The sequence below is a fragment of the Ranitomeya imitator genome, chromosome 1 (assembly GCF_032444005.1).
Source record: "Ranitomeya imitator isolate aRanImi1 chromosome 1, aRanImi1.pri, whole genome shotgun sequence".
Lineage (NCBI taxonomy): Eukaryota > Metazoa > Chordata > Amphibia > Anura > Dendrobatidae > Ranitomeya > Ranitomeya imitator.
Genome location: NC_091282.1, coordinates 542,685,730 through 542,702,342, shown reverse-complemented (window position 1 = coordinate 542,702,342; position 16,613 = coordinate 542,685,730). Strand labels below are relative to the sequence as shown.

Here is a 16,613-nt window from a genome sequence, read left to right as displayed (position 1 = left end):
CGATCAAACATGATCGCGATGTGCCGGCGGTGCAGGGAAGCATCGCGCAGGGAGGGGGCTCCATGCGTGCTTCCCTGAGACCCCCGCAGCAACGCGATGTGATCGCGTTGCTCCGGGGGTCTCCTACCTTCCTCCCTGCAGCAAATCCCGGATCCAAGATGGCCGCGGATCCGGGTCCTGCAGGGAGGGAGGTGGCTTACCAAGTGCCTGCTTAGAGCAGGCACTTGGTAACGCTGCAGCGCTGTTTGACAGATCGGTGATCTGTCAGAGTGCTGTGCAAACTGGCAGATCACCGATCTGTATTGTCCCCCCCTGGGACAAAGTAAAAAAGTAAAAAAATTTTTTTACAAGTGTGTTAAAAAAAAATAAATAAAAAAAAAATCCTAAATAATGAAAAAAAATATATATATTATTCCCATAAATACATTTCTTTATCTAAATAAAAAAAACAAAACAATAAAAGTACACATATTTAGTATCGCCGAGTCCGTAACGACCCGACCTATAAAACTGGCCCACTAGTTAACCCCTTCAGTAAACACCGTAAGAGAGAAAAAAAAAACAAGGCAAAAAACAACGCTTCTTTATCATACCGCCGAACAAAAAGTGGAATAACACGCGATCAAAAAGACAGATATAAATAATCATGGTACCGCTGAAAGCGTCATCTTGTCCCGCAAAAAACGAGCCGCCATACAGCAACATCAGCAAAAAAATAAAAAAGTTATAGTCCTCAGAATAAAGCGATACAAAAATAATTATTTTTTCTATAAAATAGTTTTTATCGTATAAAAGAGCCAAAACATAAAAAAAAATGATATAAATGAGGTGTCGCTGTAATCGTACTGACCCCAGGAATAAAACTGCTTTATCAATTTTACCAAATGCGGAACGGTATAAACGCCTCCCCCAAAAGAAATTCATGAATAGCTGGTTTTTGCTAATTCTGCCTCACAAAAATCTGAATAAAAAGCGATCAAAAAATGTCACGTGCCCGAAAGTGTTACCAATAAAAACGTCAACTCGTCCCGCAAAAAACAAGACCTCACATGACTCTGTGGACTCAAATATGGAAAAATTATAGCTCTCAAAATGTGGTAACGCAAAAAATATTTTTTGCAATAAAAAGCTTTTTTCAGTGAGTGACGGCTGCCAATCATAAAAATCCGCTAAAAAACCCGCTATAAAAGTAAATCAAACCCCCCCTTCATCACCCCCTTAGTTAGGGAAAAATAAAAAAAAATAAAAAAATGTATTTATTTCCATTTTCCCATTCGGGTTAGGGCTAGGGTTAGGACTAGGGTTAGGGCTAGGGTTAGGGCTAGGGTTAGGGCTAGGGTTATGGTTAGGGTTAGGGCTAGGGTTAGGGCTAGGGTTAGGACTAGGGCTAGGGTTAGGGCTAGGGTTAGGGCTAGGGTTAGGGCTAGGGTTATGGCTAGGGTTATGGCTAGGGTTAGGGCTAGGGTTAAGGCTACAGTTAGGGTAAAGGCTACAGTTAGGGTTAAGGCTACAGTTAGGGTTAAGGCTACAGTTAGGGTTAAGGCTACAGTTAGGGTTAAGGCTACAGTTAGGGTTAAGGCTACAGTTAGGGTTAAGGCTACAGTTGGGGTTAAGGCTACAGTTGGGGTTAAGGCTACAGTTGGGGTTAAGGCTACAGTTAGGGTTGGGGCTAAAGTTAGGGTTAGGGTTTGGATTACATTTGCGGTTGGGAATAGGGTTGGGATTAGGGTTAGGGGTGTGTCTGGGTTAGAGGTGTGGTTAGGGTTACCGTTGGAATTAGGGTTAGGGGTGTGTCAGGGTTAGAGGTGTGGTTAGGGTTACCATTGGAATTAGGGTTAGGGGTGTGTTTGGATTAGGGTTTCAGTTATAATTGGGGGGTTTCCACTGTTTAGGCACATCAGGGGCTCTCCAAACGCGACATGGCGTCCGATCTCAATTCCAGCCAATTCTGCGTTGAAAAAGTAAAACAGTGCTTCTTCCCTTCCGAGCTCTCCCGTGTGCCCAAACAGGGGTTTACCCCAACATATGGGGTATCAGCGTACTCAGGACAAATTGGACAACAACTCTTGGGGTCCAATTTGTCCTGTTACCCTTGGGAAAATACAAAACTGGGGGCTAAAAAATAATTTTGGGGGAATTTTTTTTTTTATTTTCACGGCTCTGCGTTAGAAACTAGTGAAACTCTTGGGGGCTCAAAGTTCTCACAACACATCTAGATAAGTTCCTTGGGGGGTCTAGTTTCCAATATGGGGTCACTTGTGGGGGGTTTCTACTGTTTAGGTACATTAGGGGCTCTGCAAACGCAATGTGACGCCTGCAGACCATTCCATCTAAGTCTGTATTTCAAATGGCGCTCCTTCCCTTCCGAGCCTTCCCATGCGCCCAAACGGTGGTTCCCCCCCACATATGGGGTATCAGCGCACTCAGGACAAATTGCACAACAAATTTTGGGGTCCAATTTCTCCTGTTACCCTCGGGAAAATACAAAACTGGGGGCTAAAAAATAATATTTGTGGGAAAAAATCTTTGTTTTATTTTTACGGCTCTGCATTATAAGCTTCTGTGAAGCACTTGGTTGGTCAAAGTGCTCACCACACCTCTAGATAAGTTCCTTAGGGGGTCTACTTTCCAAAATGGTGTCACTTGTGGGGGGTTTCAATGTTTAGGCACATCAGTGGCTCTTCAAACGCAACATGGTGTCCCATCTCAATTCCTATCAATTTTGCATTGAAAGGTCAAACGGCGCTCCTTCCCTTCCGAGGTCTCCCATGCGCCCAAACAGTGGTTTACCCCCACATATGGGGTATCAGAGTACTCAGGACAAATTGTGCAACAACTTTTTGGTTCCAATTTCTTCTCTTACCATTGGGAAAATAAAAAATTGGGGGCGAAAAGATAATTTTTGTGAAAAAAAAAATATTTTTTATTTTTACGGTTCTGCATTATAAACTTCTGTGAAGCACTTGGTGGGTCAAAGTGCTCACCACACCTCTAGATAAGTTCCTTAGGGGGTCTACTTTCCAAAATGGTGTCACTTGTGGGGGGTTTCAATGTTTAGGCGTATCAGTGGCTCTCCAAACGCAACATGGCGTCCCATCTCAATTCCAGTCAATTTTGCATTAAAAAGTCAAATGGCGCTCCTTCGCTTCCAAGTTCTGTCATGCGCCCAAACAGTGGTTTACCTCCACTTATGGGATATCGGCGTACTCAGGACAAATTGTACAACAAGGTTTGGGGTCCATTTTCTCCTGTAACTCTTGGCAAAATAAAACAAATTGGAGCTGAAGTAAATTTTTTGTGAAAAATAGTTAAATGTTAATTTTTATTTAAACATTCCAAAAATTCCTGTAAAACACCTGAAGGGTTAATAAACTTCTTGAATGTGGTTTTGAGCACCTTGAGGGGTGCAGCTTTTAGAATGGTGTCACACTTGGGTATTTTCTATCATATAGACCCCTCAAAATGACTTCAAATGAGATGTGGTCCCTAAAATAAAATGGTGTTGTAAAAATGAGAAATTGCTGGTCAACTTTTAACCCTTATAACTCCCTAACAAAAAAAAAATTTTGGTTCCAAAATTGTGCTGATGTAAAGTAGACATGTGGGAAATGTTACTTATTAAGTATTTTGTGTGACTTATCTCTGTGATTTAATTGCATAAAAATTCAAAGTTGGAAAATTGGGAAATTTTCAAAATTTTCGCCATGTCTCCGTTTTTTTCACAAATAAACGCAGGTAATATCAAATAAATTTTACCACTATTATGAAGTACAATATGTCATGAGAAAACAATGTCAGAATCACCGGCATCCGTTGAAGCGTTCCAGAGTTATAACCTCATAAAGGGACAGTGGTCAGAATTGTAAAAATTGGCCCGGTCCGTAACGTGCAAACCACCCTTGGGGGTAAAGGGGTTAAAAGAAAGAAACAATGAAGTTAAAACACTGAAGTTAAAACACTGAAATAAATGACCTGCTGTTTTTTTCCATGCAGTATCTGAATGAGATTTTAGAACTTTCATTCTGGTGCAGTAAAAATCCCAAGTTTTATCCACTCTTAAGGATGGACAGAGAAAATGTAGCAAGAAACTGCTACTTGTAAACCAGCCCTTAGACTCATTCAGAAACTTTTTACTCATTCACTACCAAGTAATATTTAGTTTTAAAAGAATACATATCAGGACACTAAAATGTAAGAGATCTCATGTAAATATATCCTTCGGGATATTTTGTAATTTAATCACAATACAGGTGCCGGCAAAAAAAAAATCTTTACCAGTCAACGAAACCAAATAATCTTAACATTCAAGTGTTTTATTATGAATATTTTGTTAGAATTAGTATTGAGAAGTGAAAGCTGCGCTTTGATTGGTTGGGGTCTATGGGCAAGCCAGTTTTGGTATTAGACAGTTTTTGATTATCTCCCCCATTGTGTGGACTTTTAAGAAGTAAAATCATGACACAGATTTTACATGTAAAGTTTATTTTTTGCCGGCACTGTGCGATTGGTGGGCAGTTCATAAGACTGTTCAAAAAGGTAGCAACCTACTAATAAAGACACATCCAAAAATAGTATTGGAAAATAGAAATGTAATTCTCTTTATTAATTAATTACTATGTTTCCATATATACCACATTTCATATACGATCATAGTACTAGTGGCAGGATTGGCGCCAGTAATAGCGTCATCAAACATCTGTAACGATGTGGGATGAGCATCACTGTACTGTAGAGAAGATGGCTAATTTTGACTGGTATATAATAAGTTATTCACATCTTTATCTAATTATTGTTGGCACCTGTGTTTGTTATCCAAAATGCAGACTACAATGTGCCAGCACCCTTTTTGGAACTCTCCATTGGAACTGATGTACCATAAGTATCCAATGTTGCATAACCTTGCCATTATATTCTCGTATTCTCTGCCATTTTCATGCTACCTTTGAACTCTCTTGTGATATATCTCAAAATATTTATACTTTGGATTCAGTGGGGTATTTGTTTAGGCTGTGTTTTGTCTACTTTTTTTTTTCCTCGTCTTTTTCTTTTAAGGCTTCTTTCACACTAGAGTCGGAATCTCCCCGTCGCAATGCGTCGGGGAGAGATTCCGACGCTAGCGTTTGCTGCATTGCACAATGGGTGCAGCAGATGCATTTTCCGGCGCATCCGCTGCCCCATTGTAAGGTGCGGGGAGGTGGGGGCGGAGTTCCGGCCGCGCATGCGCGGTCGGAAAAAGCGATCCATCAGGAGAAAAAAACGTTACATGTAGCGTTTTTTTCTCCCGACGGTCCGCAAAAGCACGACGCATCCGTCGCTCGACGGATGCGACGTGTGGCAATCCGTCGCAAATGCGTCGTCAATGCAAGTCTATGGGGAAAAAACGCATCCTGCAAGCACTTTTGCAGGATGCGTTTTTTCTGCAAAACGACGCATTGTGACGGATTGCAGAAAACGCTAGTGTGAAAGTAGCCTAAAGTGTGTTGGATTGTGTGAAAGGATAGTTTTCCTTTTAAAAGATTATTGCTGTGAGGCATTTTCTGTTCACTTTGTTGTGCTTTTTCAGTGTTTATAAATCCTGTCTGGTTTTGCTTGTAAGCTAATCGTGTCATTATAAAGATAATTCTGTTTTTTTTTTGTTTTTCTAATGTTATTTTGGGTGTGCCTTTTATGATATGCAAGTGTTATCTTGTTTCATAATTGAACATATTTTTAAAGTTGTTCAGAAATTCTGGATTCTCTGCTGCTGCTCTTGGTGTTTGTTTTTGTTTATTAGCACTCCTTCTTTTTGGAGCAAAACCACAGCAAATGCAAAGTCATTTTTAGACCTGCGTTTTTAGATCAATTTTTACTGATTTAATTGAAGTAAATGGGGGCAAAAACACTGCAAACACGCTGAAAAAATTGATATGCTGCAGATTTAGGCTATGTTGACACGTTGAGTTTTTGCTGCATTTTTTCCCACAGGCAAAACCTGCTTTCTTGGCAGTAAAGAAGCTGCTTACAAAAAGCAGGTTTGACAGGGTTTTTTTTTTTTTGCTGTGACTTTCTGGTCTCCTGTGCCCTGTGCATGCATTCCGATAGTTTAGTGCCCCTCAAAAATTGTGATGCAACTTCCTTAAAGTTTTTGCACTGTGCACTTGCCCAATACTTTTTATAGGTGAAAGAAGTGACATTCTTCAGTTTTCAAAAACACTGTAGTTTTCCAAATCAGTCAAAAAAAAATCCAATGTGTGTGCATGAGATTTCTGAAATCTCATACCTTATGCTGATACTGAAGCAGCTTAAAATTTGCATAAAAAGCAGCAAAAATGCAAATTGTGAACATATCCTTAAATCTGCACAAAATCTGACAGTCCCAAGTAAAAGCAACATGTGCATGAGACCTCTGGATTCTCCTTTACTTTGCTGGCATCAGGATTTTCTGACACATCTGCACAGAAAAAAATAATGAAAATGCACGCAGCCTAACTGAGCCCAGGTGCTCTCCAAAGTTGACAGCATGAGTTCAGTTATTGGTTGCAGCACTGTCAAAGTGATAGGTGGTGGAGATTCAGCACTAGACCCGGGGAGGGTGAGTAGAGAGAGTTTGTTTTTCATAAAATAGTGTACCTGAGACCAGAGGTTTCCAAAACTAGAAAATCCCTATTACGTTACTTTAAAACCATTACCGATGCACATGAAGTTCTTTAAATGGCTACTTACATTTCAATACAATGGAAAGGTAACATTTTCTGTCTCCTTTTTGCAGGAAGCCTCCTTGAGGGCTTTTTACATTCCTGATGACCCACAGGACTATGAACTTCAGACACTGACTCAGCAGACATTGGTGTCTGATGACATCATTAACAGGAATGGAGCTACAGATGATGGCAAAGGCAGTTCTGTGTTCAAGGAAACGACACCCGAGGCTTGGATAATCAGAGCAAAGTCAAAGGAGCGAGAAGTCATCAAAGTTTATCCTGGCTGGATGAAGTAGGTTACAGTATTGATGTTCCGGCCTAACTAACCACCTCCATCATGGTATACAGTGGGGCAAAAAAGTATTTAGTCAGTCAGCAATAGTGCAAGTTTCACCACTTAAAAAGATGAGAGGCGTCTGTAATTTACATCATAGGTAGACCTCAACTATGGGAGACAAACTGAGAAAAAAAAAATCCAGAAAATCACATTGTCTGATTTTTTTAACATTTTATTTGCATATTATGGTGGAAAATAAGTATTTGGTCAGAAACAAAATTTCATCTCAATACTTTGTAATATATCCTTTGTTGGCAATGACAGAGGTCAAACGTTTTCTGTAAGTCTTCACAAGGTTGCCACACACTGTTGTTGGTATGTTGGCCCATTCCTCCATGCAGATCTCCTCTAGAGCAGTGATGTTTTTGGCTTTTCGCTTGGCAACACGGACTTTCAACTCCCTCCAAAGGTTTTCTATAGGGTTGAGATCTGGAGACAGGCTAGGCCACTCCAGGACCTTGAAATGCTTCTTACGAAGCCACTCCTTCATTGCCCTGGTGGTGTGCTTTGGATCATTGTCATGTTGAAAGACCCAGCCACGTTTCATCTTCAATGCCCTTGCTGATGGAAGGAGGTTTGCACTCAAAATCTCACGATACATGGCCCCATTCATTCTTTCATGTACCCGGATCAGTCGTCCTGGCCCCTTTGCAGAGAATCAGCCCCAAAGCATGATGTTTCCACCACCATGCTTTACAGTAGGTATGGTGTTTGATGGATGCAACTCAGTATTCTTTTTCCTCCAAACACGACAAGTTGTGTTTCTACCAAACAGTTCCAGTTTGGTTTCATCAGACCATAGGACATTCTCCCAAAACTCCTCTGGATCATCCAAATGCTCTCTAGCAAACTTCAGACGGGCCCGGACATGTACTGGCTTAAGCAGTGGGACACGTCTGGCACTGCAGGATCTGAGTCCATGGTGGCGTAGTGTGTTACTTATGGTAGGCCTTGTTACATTGGTCCCAGCTCTCTGCAGTTCATTCACTAGGTCCCCCCGCGTGGTTCTGGGATTTTTGCTCACCGTTCTTGTGATCATTCTGACCCCACGGGGTGGGATTTTGCGTGGAGCCCCAGATCGAGGGAGATTATCAGTGGTCTTGTATGTCTTCCATTTTCTAATTATTGCTCCCACTGTTGATTTCTTCACTCCAAGCTGGTTGGCTATTGCAGATTCAGTCTTCCCAGCCTGGTGCAGGGCTACAATTTTGTTTCTGGTGTCCTTTGACAGCTCTTTGGTCTTCACCATAGTGGAGTTTGGAGTCAGACTGTTTGAGGGTGTGCACAGGTGTCTTTTTGTACTGATAACAAGTTTAAACAGGTGTCATTACTACAGGTAATGAGTGGAGGAAAGAGGAGACTCTTAAAGAAGAAGTTACAGGTCTGTGAGAGCCAGAAATCTTGATTGTTTGTTTCTGACCAAATACTTATTTTCCACCATAATATGCAAAAAAAATTATAAAAAAACAGACAATGTGATTTTCTGGATTTTTTTTTCTCAGTTTGTCTCCCATAGTTGAGGTCTACCTACGATGTAAATTACAGATGCCTCTCATCTTTTTAAGTGGTGGAACTTGCACTATTGCTGACTGACTAAATACTTTTTTGCCCCACTGTATATACATACAAGTGCTTCTCACAAAATTAAAATATCAAAAAGTTAATTTATTTCAGTATTTCAGTACAAAAAGTGAAACTCATATATTATATAGAGTCATTACAAACAGAGTGATCTATTTCAAGTGTTTATTTCTGTTAATGTTGATGATTATGATTAGAGCCAACGAAAACCCAAAAGTCATTATCTCAGTAAATTAGAATACTTTATAACACCAGTTTGAAAAATGATTTTAAAATCCGAAATGTTGACCTACTGCAGTGTATATTCAGTAAATACACTCAATACTTGGTCGGGGCTCCTATTGCATCAATTACTGCATCAATGTGGCGTGGAATGGAGGTGATCAGCCTGTGGCACTGCTGAGGGGTTATAGAAGCCCAGGATGCTTTGATAGCAGCTTTCAGCTTGTTTTCATTTTGTGGGTCTGGTGTGTCTCATCTTCCTCTTGACAATACTCCATAGATTCTTTATGGGGTTAAGGTCAGGCGAGTTTGCTGGCCAATCAAGCACAGTGATACTGTTGTTTTTAAACACTGTATTTTGGCAGTGTGGACAGGTGCCAAGTCTTGCTAGAGAATGAAATTTCCATCTCCAAAAAGCTTGTCGGCAGAGGGAAGCATGAAATGCTCTAAAATTTCTTGATAGACGGCTGCGCTGACTTTAGTCTTGATAAAACACAGTGGACCTACACCAGCAGATAACATGGCTCCCCAAACCATCAATGATTGTGTAAACTTCACACTAGACCTCAAGCAGCTTGGATTGTGGCCTCTCCACTCTTCCTCCAGACTCTGGGACCTTGATCTCCAAATGAAATGCAAAATTTACTTTAATCTGAAAACAACACCATGGACCACTGAACAACAGTCCAGTTCTTTTTCTCCTTGGCCCAGGTAAGACGCTTCTGGTGTTGTCTATTGGCCATGAGTGGCTTGACACAAGGAATGCGACACTTGTAGCCCGTGTCCTGGATACGTCTGTGTGTGGTGGCTCTTGAAGCAATGACTCCAGCAGCAGTCCACTCCTTGTGTGAATCTCCCCACATTTTTGAATGGCCTTTTCTTAACAATCCTTTCAAGGCAGGCTGCGGTTATCCCGGTTGCTTGTGCTCCTTTTTCTACCGCACTTTTTCCTTCCACTCAATGTTCCATTAGGATGCTTGGATACAGCACTCTGTGAACAGCCAGCTTTTTTAGCAGTGACCTTTTGTCACTTCTTTGTGGAGTGTGTCAATGACTGACTTCTGGACATATGTCAAGTCAGCAGTCTTCCCCATGATTGTGGAGCCTACTGAAACAGACTAAGGGACCTTTTTAAATGCAGATGAAGCCTTTGCAGGCTTTTTTTGCTAATAATTCTAATTTAATGAGATAATGACTTTTGGGTTTTCATTGACTGCAAGCCAATTAACAGAAATAAACACGTGAAATAGATCACTCTATTTGTTGGCACTCTATATAATGAGTTTCACTTTTTGCATTGAAGAACTGAAATAAGTAAACTTTTTGATGATATTCTTATTTTGTGAGAAGCACCTGTATATCCTGTCCTCGATCCTAGACCCCATAGGGAGGGATGGATGGATGGAAATTATGCAGTGGGGAAAATAAGTATTTGATGCACTGACAATTTAGCAAGTTTTCCCACCTACAAAAAATAGAGAGGTCTGTAATTTCTATGGTTGGTACACTTCAACTGTGAGAGACAGAATCTATAAAAAAAAATCAAATCACATTGTATGCTTTTTACATAATTAATTTGCATTTTATTGCATAAAATAATTATTTGCTCATCTACCAACCAGCCAGAATTCTGGCTCTCAAAGACCTTTTAGCTTTTCTTTAAGAGGCCCTACTACTTTGCACTCATTACCTGTATTGATTGCACATGTTTGAACTCCTTACCTGTATAAAAGACACCTGTCCACACACTGAATCAATTGCACGCCAACCTCTCCTCCACCATGGCCAAGACCAAAAAGCTGTCTAAGGACACCAGGGACAGAATTGTAGACCTGCACAAGGCTGTGATGGGCTGCAGGAATGTTGGCATAATTGTTGGCACAATTATTAGGGTATGTGCACACAATGCAGATTTAGTGCAGAACTGCTGCAGATTTTTCTGCAGCAGAAACGCTGCAGAACTGCACTGTGATCACAGTACAATGTAAATCAATGGGAAAAAAAAAAAGCTGTGCACATGGTGCAGAAAAATCTGCGCAGAAACGCTGCAGTTTTCAAAGAAGTGCCTGTCACTTCTTTTGTGCAGTTCTGCAGCGTTTCTGCACCCCTCCATAATAGAAATCTGCAGGTGTGTTTTTCATGCGTTTTTCATGCGTTTTTCATGCGTTTTTCATGCGTTTTTTGTGCAGATTTGTGCTAAAAAAACGCATCAAAAACGCATAAAAAAATGCATCAAAAACGCATAAAAAACGCACCTGCAGATTCTGCCAGGAGATGCAGATTTAGTGCAGAACTGCAGCAGATTTTTCTGCACTAAATCTGCATCGTGTGCACATACCCTTAGAAAATGGAAGAAACACAAAATGACTGCCAATCTTCCTCGATCTGGGGCTTTATGCAAGATCTCGCCTCTTGGGGTAAGGATGATTCTGAGAAAGGTCATAATCAGCCCAGAACTACACAGGAGGACCTGATCAGTGTCCTGAAGAGAGATGGGACCACAGTCTCTAACATTACCATTAGTAATGCACTATGCTGTCATGGATTAATATCTCAAACATTACCATTAGTAAAAGTCCAGAAAAAGAAGAAAAACAAATGTCACCGCACTGCTGCTGTGAGCCTGACCCTGAAATCTTCAACCCAATAAATGCGAACAGCATAGAATACCAGCTAGAAGCGTTCCCTCTGTAACCAATGGGGGTGCAACTCCAGGGAAAAAACATATCATGCGAAAGCACAAGAAAAAAAGAAAGAAGCGCACTTACCCCAGGTATGATGGTCACAATTTATTCGGACATATAAGACAACAACGGCAGGGAGGAAAGTGAATGAGAACGGACTACGGCCGTTTCGTGCTATACAGCACTTCAACGGGTCCTTGATAGCGAAAGGGAAAGAGGGAAGTTCTTATATTTCCACAGGTACTGCTGCTCCTCCCCCTTCCCTCTGCTCTACCTCAGGTGATCAAATCACCTGTGTTCGAAACATAATTGTGCAAAGACAACAAGACATTGGTTAAAAACATAATCAAACACTAAGCAAAAGACTGGAGACAATATATTAGATACATCAACGGTAAAACAAACCTAATTATGATATTTACAAAAAGACGGACATGTCCATTCTCTCGTTCAAACCTAATGGACCCAGAGCGCCTGCGCGAAGTATCCACCTCCCTTCTCTTTGTAATAGGAGGCGATTCCAATCACCTCCCTGTTGCGGCGAGGCTACTCTTTCAAGTCCTGCAAATCGCAAAGTGCTTACATCGCTATTATGGTAAGTCTTCACATGATTGATCAGTTTCGGGACCCCTTTCCCTGTCTTAACAGAATTAAAGTGTTCTCTGATCCTAATGAACAAGGGCCGAATAGTCTTACCAATATAGAAAAAGCCACAGGGGCAAAAGATGATATACACAATATGTGTGGATCTACAAGTTATAAAATCACGTACCACATGCTGAATGGGGCCGATTTTAATACTATTACCTGTGAGATGATACGTGCAGAAATTGCATTGTCCGCACCTAAAGTTACCTTTAGGTGCATGCCCACCTAGCCACGTCTCTCGTTTGGATACAAATCTATTGCGTACCAGCATGTCTCTCACATTCTTGCTGCGACGGCATGCGAACAAGCGTCCTCTGTCAACCATATCTTTCAAATCGTTGTCCTGTCTTAGAATTTGCCAATTTTTTCTGACTGCAGATCTAATGGCCAAATCCATGGGCCCATATTTAAAACAAAAAACAAATTTCTTTTCTCCTTTTTTATTTTTCCTACCCAAGGAATCGCCAAGGTTTGCGTTTGCAGCTCTGTTGAGCGCTCTATCCAAAATAGGTTGCGGGTAACCCCGCTCTACAAACCTACTATACATCTCATTAGACTGCTGCTCGAACCCTCCTGTTTCGCTGTTAACCCTTTTTACCCGTAAGAACTGGCTAAAGGGTAATGCCTGTTTTGTGTAGAAAGGATGGGCACTATTAAAGTGTAATAAGGAGTTAGACGCAGACGGTTTGCGATAGATCTCCGTGTGAATGGTACCCTCAAGAATCCTCAATTTAACGTCCAGAAATACCAATTCATCCCCTCCAAATTGGGAAGTGAACTTCATGTTCATCGTGTTGGACCCCCCCCAGGTGCTCCACAAAATCTGTAAACGCATCCCGGGGGCCGTCCCACACCAGGAACATGTCGTCCACATACCTCGCATAGAATTTGATATGCTGGAGAAAGGGATTTCTGGAAGAGTAAATATATTCTTCTTCAAATTTGGCCAAAAATAAATTGGCTAGGGTACATGCGACGGGGGTACCCATAGCGGTACCCTCCGTCTGCCTGTACCAGTCATTGTCAAATTGAAATGCGTTATGTTCCAATATGAAAGATAAACCATCGCAAATGAACGAGATAGTCTTAGCGTCAGTGGGTGTACTCTCTAATATCTCCTTTATGGTGTCCACACCTAATTTTTGGGGAATTCTGGTATACAAGCTTTCAATATCTCATTACCTGTATTGATTGCACATGTTTGAACTCCTTACCTGTATAAAAGACACCTGTCCACACACTGAATCAATTGCACGCCAACCTCTCCTCCACCATGGCCAAGACCAAAAAGCTGTCTAAGGACACCAGGGACAGAATTGTAGACCTGCACAAGGCTGTGATGGGCTGCAGGAATGTTGGCATAATTGTTGGCACAATTATTAGAAAATGGAAGAAACACAAAATGACTGGGGCTTTATGCAAGATCTCGCCTCTTGGGGTAAGGATGATTCTGAGAAAGGTCATAATCAGCCCAGAACTACACAGGAGGACCTGATCAGTGTCCTGAAGAGAGATGGGACCACAGTCTCTAACATTACCATTAGTAATGCACTATGCTGTCATGGATTAATATCTCAAACATTACCATTAGTAATGCACTATGCTGTCATGGATTAATATCTCAAACATTACCATTAGTAACGCACTATGCTGTCATGGAATAATATCTTGCAGGGAAAAATCTATAAAATTGCATTGTATGGTTGTTAAATAATTAATTTGCATTTTATTGCATGAAATAAGTATTTGTTACAATAGAAAACAGAATTTAATATTTTTTACAAAAAAGTTTTACAATCACAAAGGTCAGATGTTTCCTGTAGTTATTGACAAAGTTTGCACACAGTGCAGCAGGGATTTTGGCCCACTCCTCCATACAGATCTTCTCCAGATCTTTCAGGTTTCAGAATTTAAGCTCCCTCCAAAGATATTGTATTGGATTCAGGTCTGGAGCCTGGCTAGGCCACTCCAGGAAATTGAAATGCTTCTTACTGAGCCACTCCTTAGTTGCCCTGGCTACGTGTTTCAGGTCATTGTTATACTGGAAATCCCAGCCACAACTAATCTTCAATGTTTTTACTGAGGGAAGGAGGTTGTTGGCCAAAATCTCGCAAAACATGACCCCATCCATCCTCCCTTCAATACGGTGCAGTCGTCCTGTCCCCGTTGCAGAAAAGCACTCCCAAAGTATGATGTTTCGCCCCCACCATGCTTCACACTTGGGATGGTGTTCTCGGGATTGTACTCATCCTTCTTTTTCCAAACATTGCGAGTGGCGTTGATACCAAAAAGCTCTATTTGTTCTCATCTGACCACATGATCTTTTCCCATGCCTTCTCTGGATTATCTAGATGGTCACTGGCGAGCTTCAAACAGACATGTGCTGGCGTAAGCAGGGTTGCGTGCCCTGCAGGATTTTAAATCACGATGGCGTAGTGTCTTAATAATGGTAATGTTTGAAACTGTGGTCCCAGCTCTTGTCAGGTCATTGATCAGTTCCTCCCATGTGGTTCTGGGCTGATTCTCAACCTTTCTCCGAGTCATGTTTGCCCCACGATCTTGTGAGGAGCCGCAGACCGAGGAAGATTGACAGTCATCTGGTGTTTTTTCCATTTTCTAATAATTGTGCCAGCAGTTGTTGCCTTCTCACCAAGCTGCTTGCATATTGTCCTGCAGCCCATCACAGCCTTGTTGAGGTCTACAATTTGTCCCTGGTGTCCATATACAGCTTTTTGGTCTTGGCCATGGTGGAGAGGTTGCAGTGTGATTGAGTGTGTGTGGACAGGTGTCTTTTATATAGGTAATGCGTTCAAACAGGTGCAATTAATATAGGCAATGAGTGCAGAGAAGGAGGGCTTCTTAAAGAAAAATGTAACAGATTTACGAGAGCCAGAATTCTGGCTGGTTGATGGGTGATGAAATATTTAATGCAATAAAATGCAATTTAATTATTTAAGATTTGATTTTCTGTTTTTTTTTTTTTTTTTTTAATTTTTAGATTCTCTCACAGGTGAATTGTACCTAAGATAAAAATTAAAGATCTCTCCATTCTTTGCAGGTGGGAAAACTGCTATATGTCCCCTGTTTTGCTGCTATTCTTTAATGCTAGGGTCACATTGCGTTAGGGCAGTCCGTTTAGCGCATAGCGCTACGGACTGCACTAACGCAATGTCCCATAAGGGATCGCGTTTGCCGATCCCGCTAGCGCAGATCCCCGTTCTGCGCTAGAGAGGAACGGACCGCGAATGGTGCTAGCAGCGTTCGTGGTCCGTCACTCAAATGACGGCACGACGCTAGCGCACGCCCAATCAATGTGGGTGTGCGCTAGCGATGTGTTCGCCATTACAATCAATGACGGCGGCGTTATGCCGCGGTGTAACGTAGTCCGTTAAACAGGTTCACATAACGAAATGTGAACCTAGCCTTAGGTACAATACATAGTAAAAAAAAAATCACCATTCCTATGCTACCCCACATTCTGTTCTGATGCCAGCAGCTGACTTCAGGACTGCCATACGTCAGCTTCTGGCCTCTGATTGGCCTTCAGAATGTATTGCCATGCACTCACCCGACTGGTCTCTGCGCCGCAATACAAGTCAGCTGAATGTGCATCTCAGGATGCACATCCAGTTGAAGATTGTGCTGCCATTGGTGATCCCCCACCCGCCTGGTCGCAACCTTTGTGACCGTGGTTGTTATGCCTATGCCAATGTTGATGCACTCTTCTGTCTTTCAGTGAGTCTGTTTCAGCTAAAGTAGCAACAAATATCTTGAATTTTAATTGAAAGACTATAAAAAGGGCTTTTTGTTCTTTTATGAGATTTTAGGGATGTAACTGCTTGGACATCCCCTTCTCAGTTACCATATTTCCCTATAAAAAATAAAAGCAGCCTATACTCCCTTTTGGATCTGTTGCTGTTCCTGCAGTGTTGGTTCCTGGTGTCCCAGAACTCGTATGACATTGGGTGCAGGGCTCACATGGCATAACAATCTGCGGTCCTTTCACTTTCACTTCCTTTATAGGAAACTGCTGCTGCTGCTCTCTCACTTCCTCCAGATGTCAGCTATGTCAGAAGGAAGTGAGAGTGAAGTGGCCGCTGTTTGGCTGTAGTGCTCACGTGGCATAATAATGTCACAGGAGCTCCGGAAGATCAGGTGCCAGCATTGCAGGAATGGCACAGCAATAATTTTATACTGGGAATATTGCGGCTCAGAAGGGGGTTGCCCGAGTAGTGGATAAATGTAAAATTTGTTACTGGTTCCTCGAGTGTTCTTCAAGTGTAGGGCATCTTATCACTGGTGACCTCCTGTGTAACAAGGGGCCCTCTTCAGGCACCAAAGGAAGCTGCATCCTATGCTTGCTATAGGTGTGCCCCTGATTTTAGATTATTTTTTTTCGGCTGTGGCTGATTTATGATATTTAGTCTCCTAATAGAGCAAGGGAAGGTAATTATAGTGTTG

The 16,613-nt window shown here is 41.7% G+C and overlaps 1 protein-coding gene across 1 annotated transcript in view; it reads left to right on the top strand.

The window, feature by feature from the left end:
• The window catches only part of DGKQ (diacylglycerol kinase theta), a 206,022-nt gene that overhangs the window by 126,835 nt on the left and 62,574 nt on the right, over positions 1–16,613 (top strand). Inside the window, exon 9 of the mRNA XM_069767667.1 lies at positions 6,749–6,972. Coding sequence (XP_069623768.1) covers positions 6,749–6,972 — 224 coding nt within the window. The remainder of the gene's footprint in view (positions 1–6,748; positions 6,973–16,613) is intronic.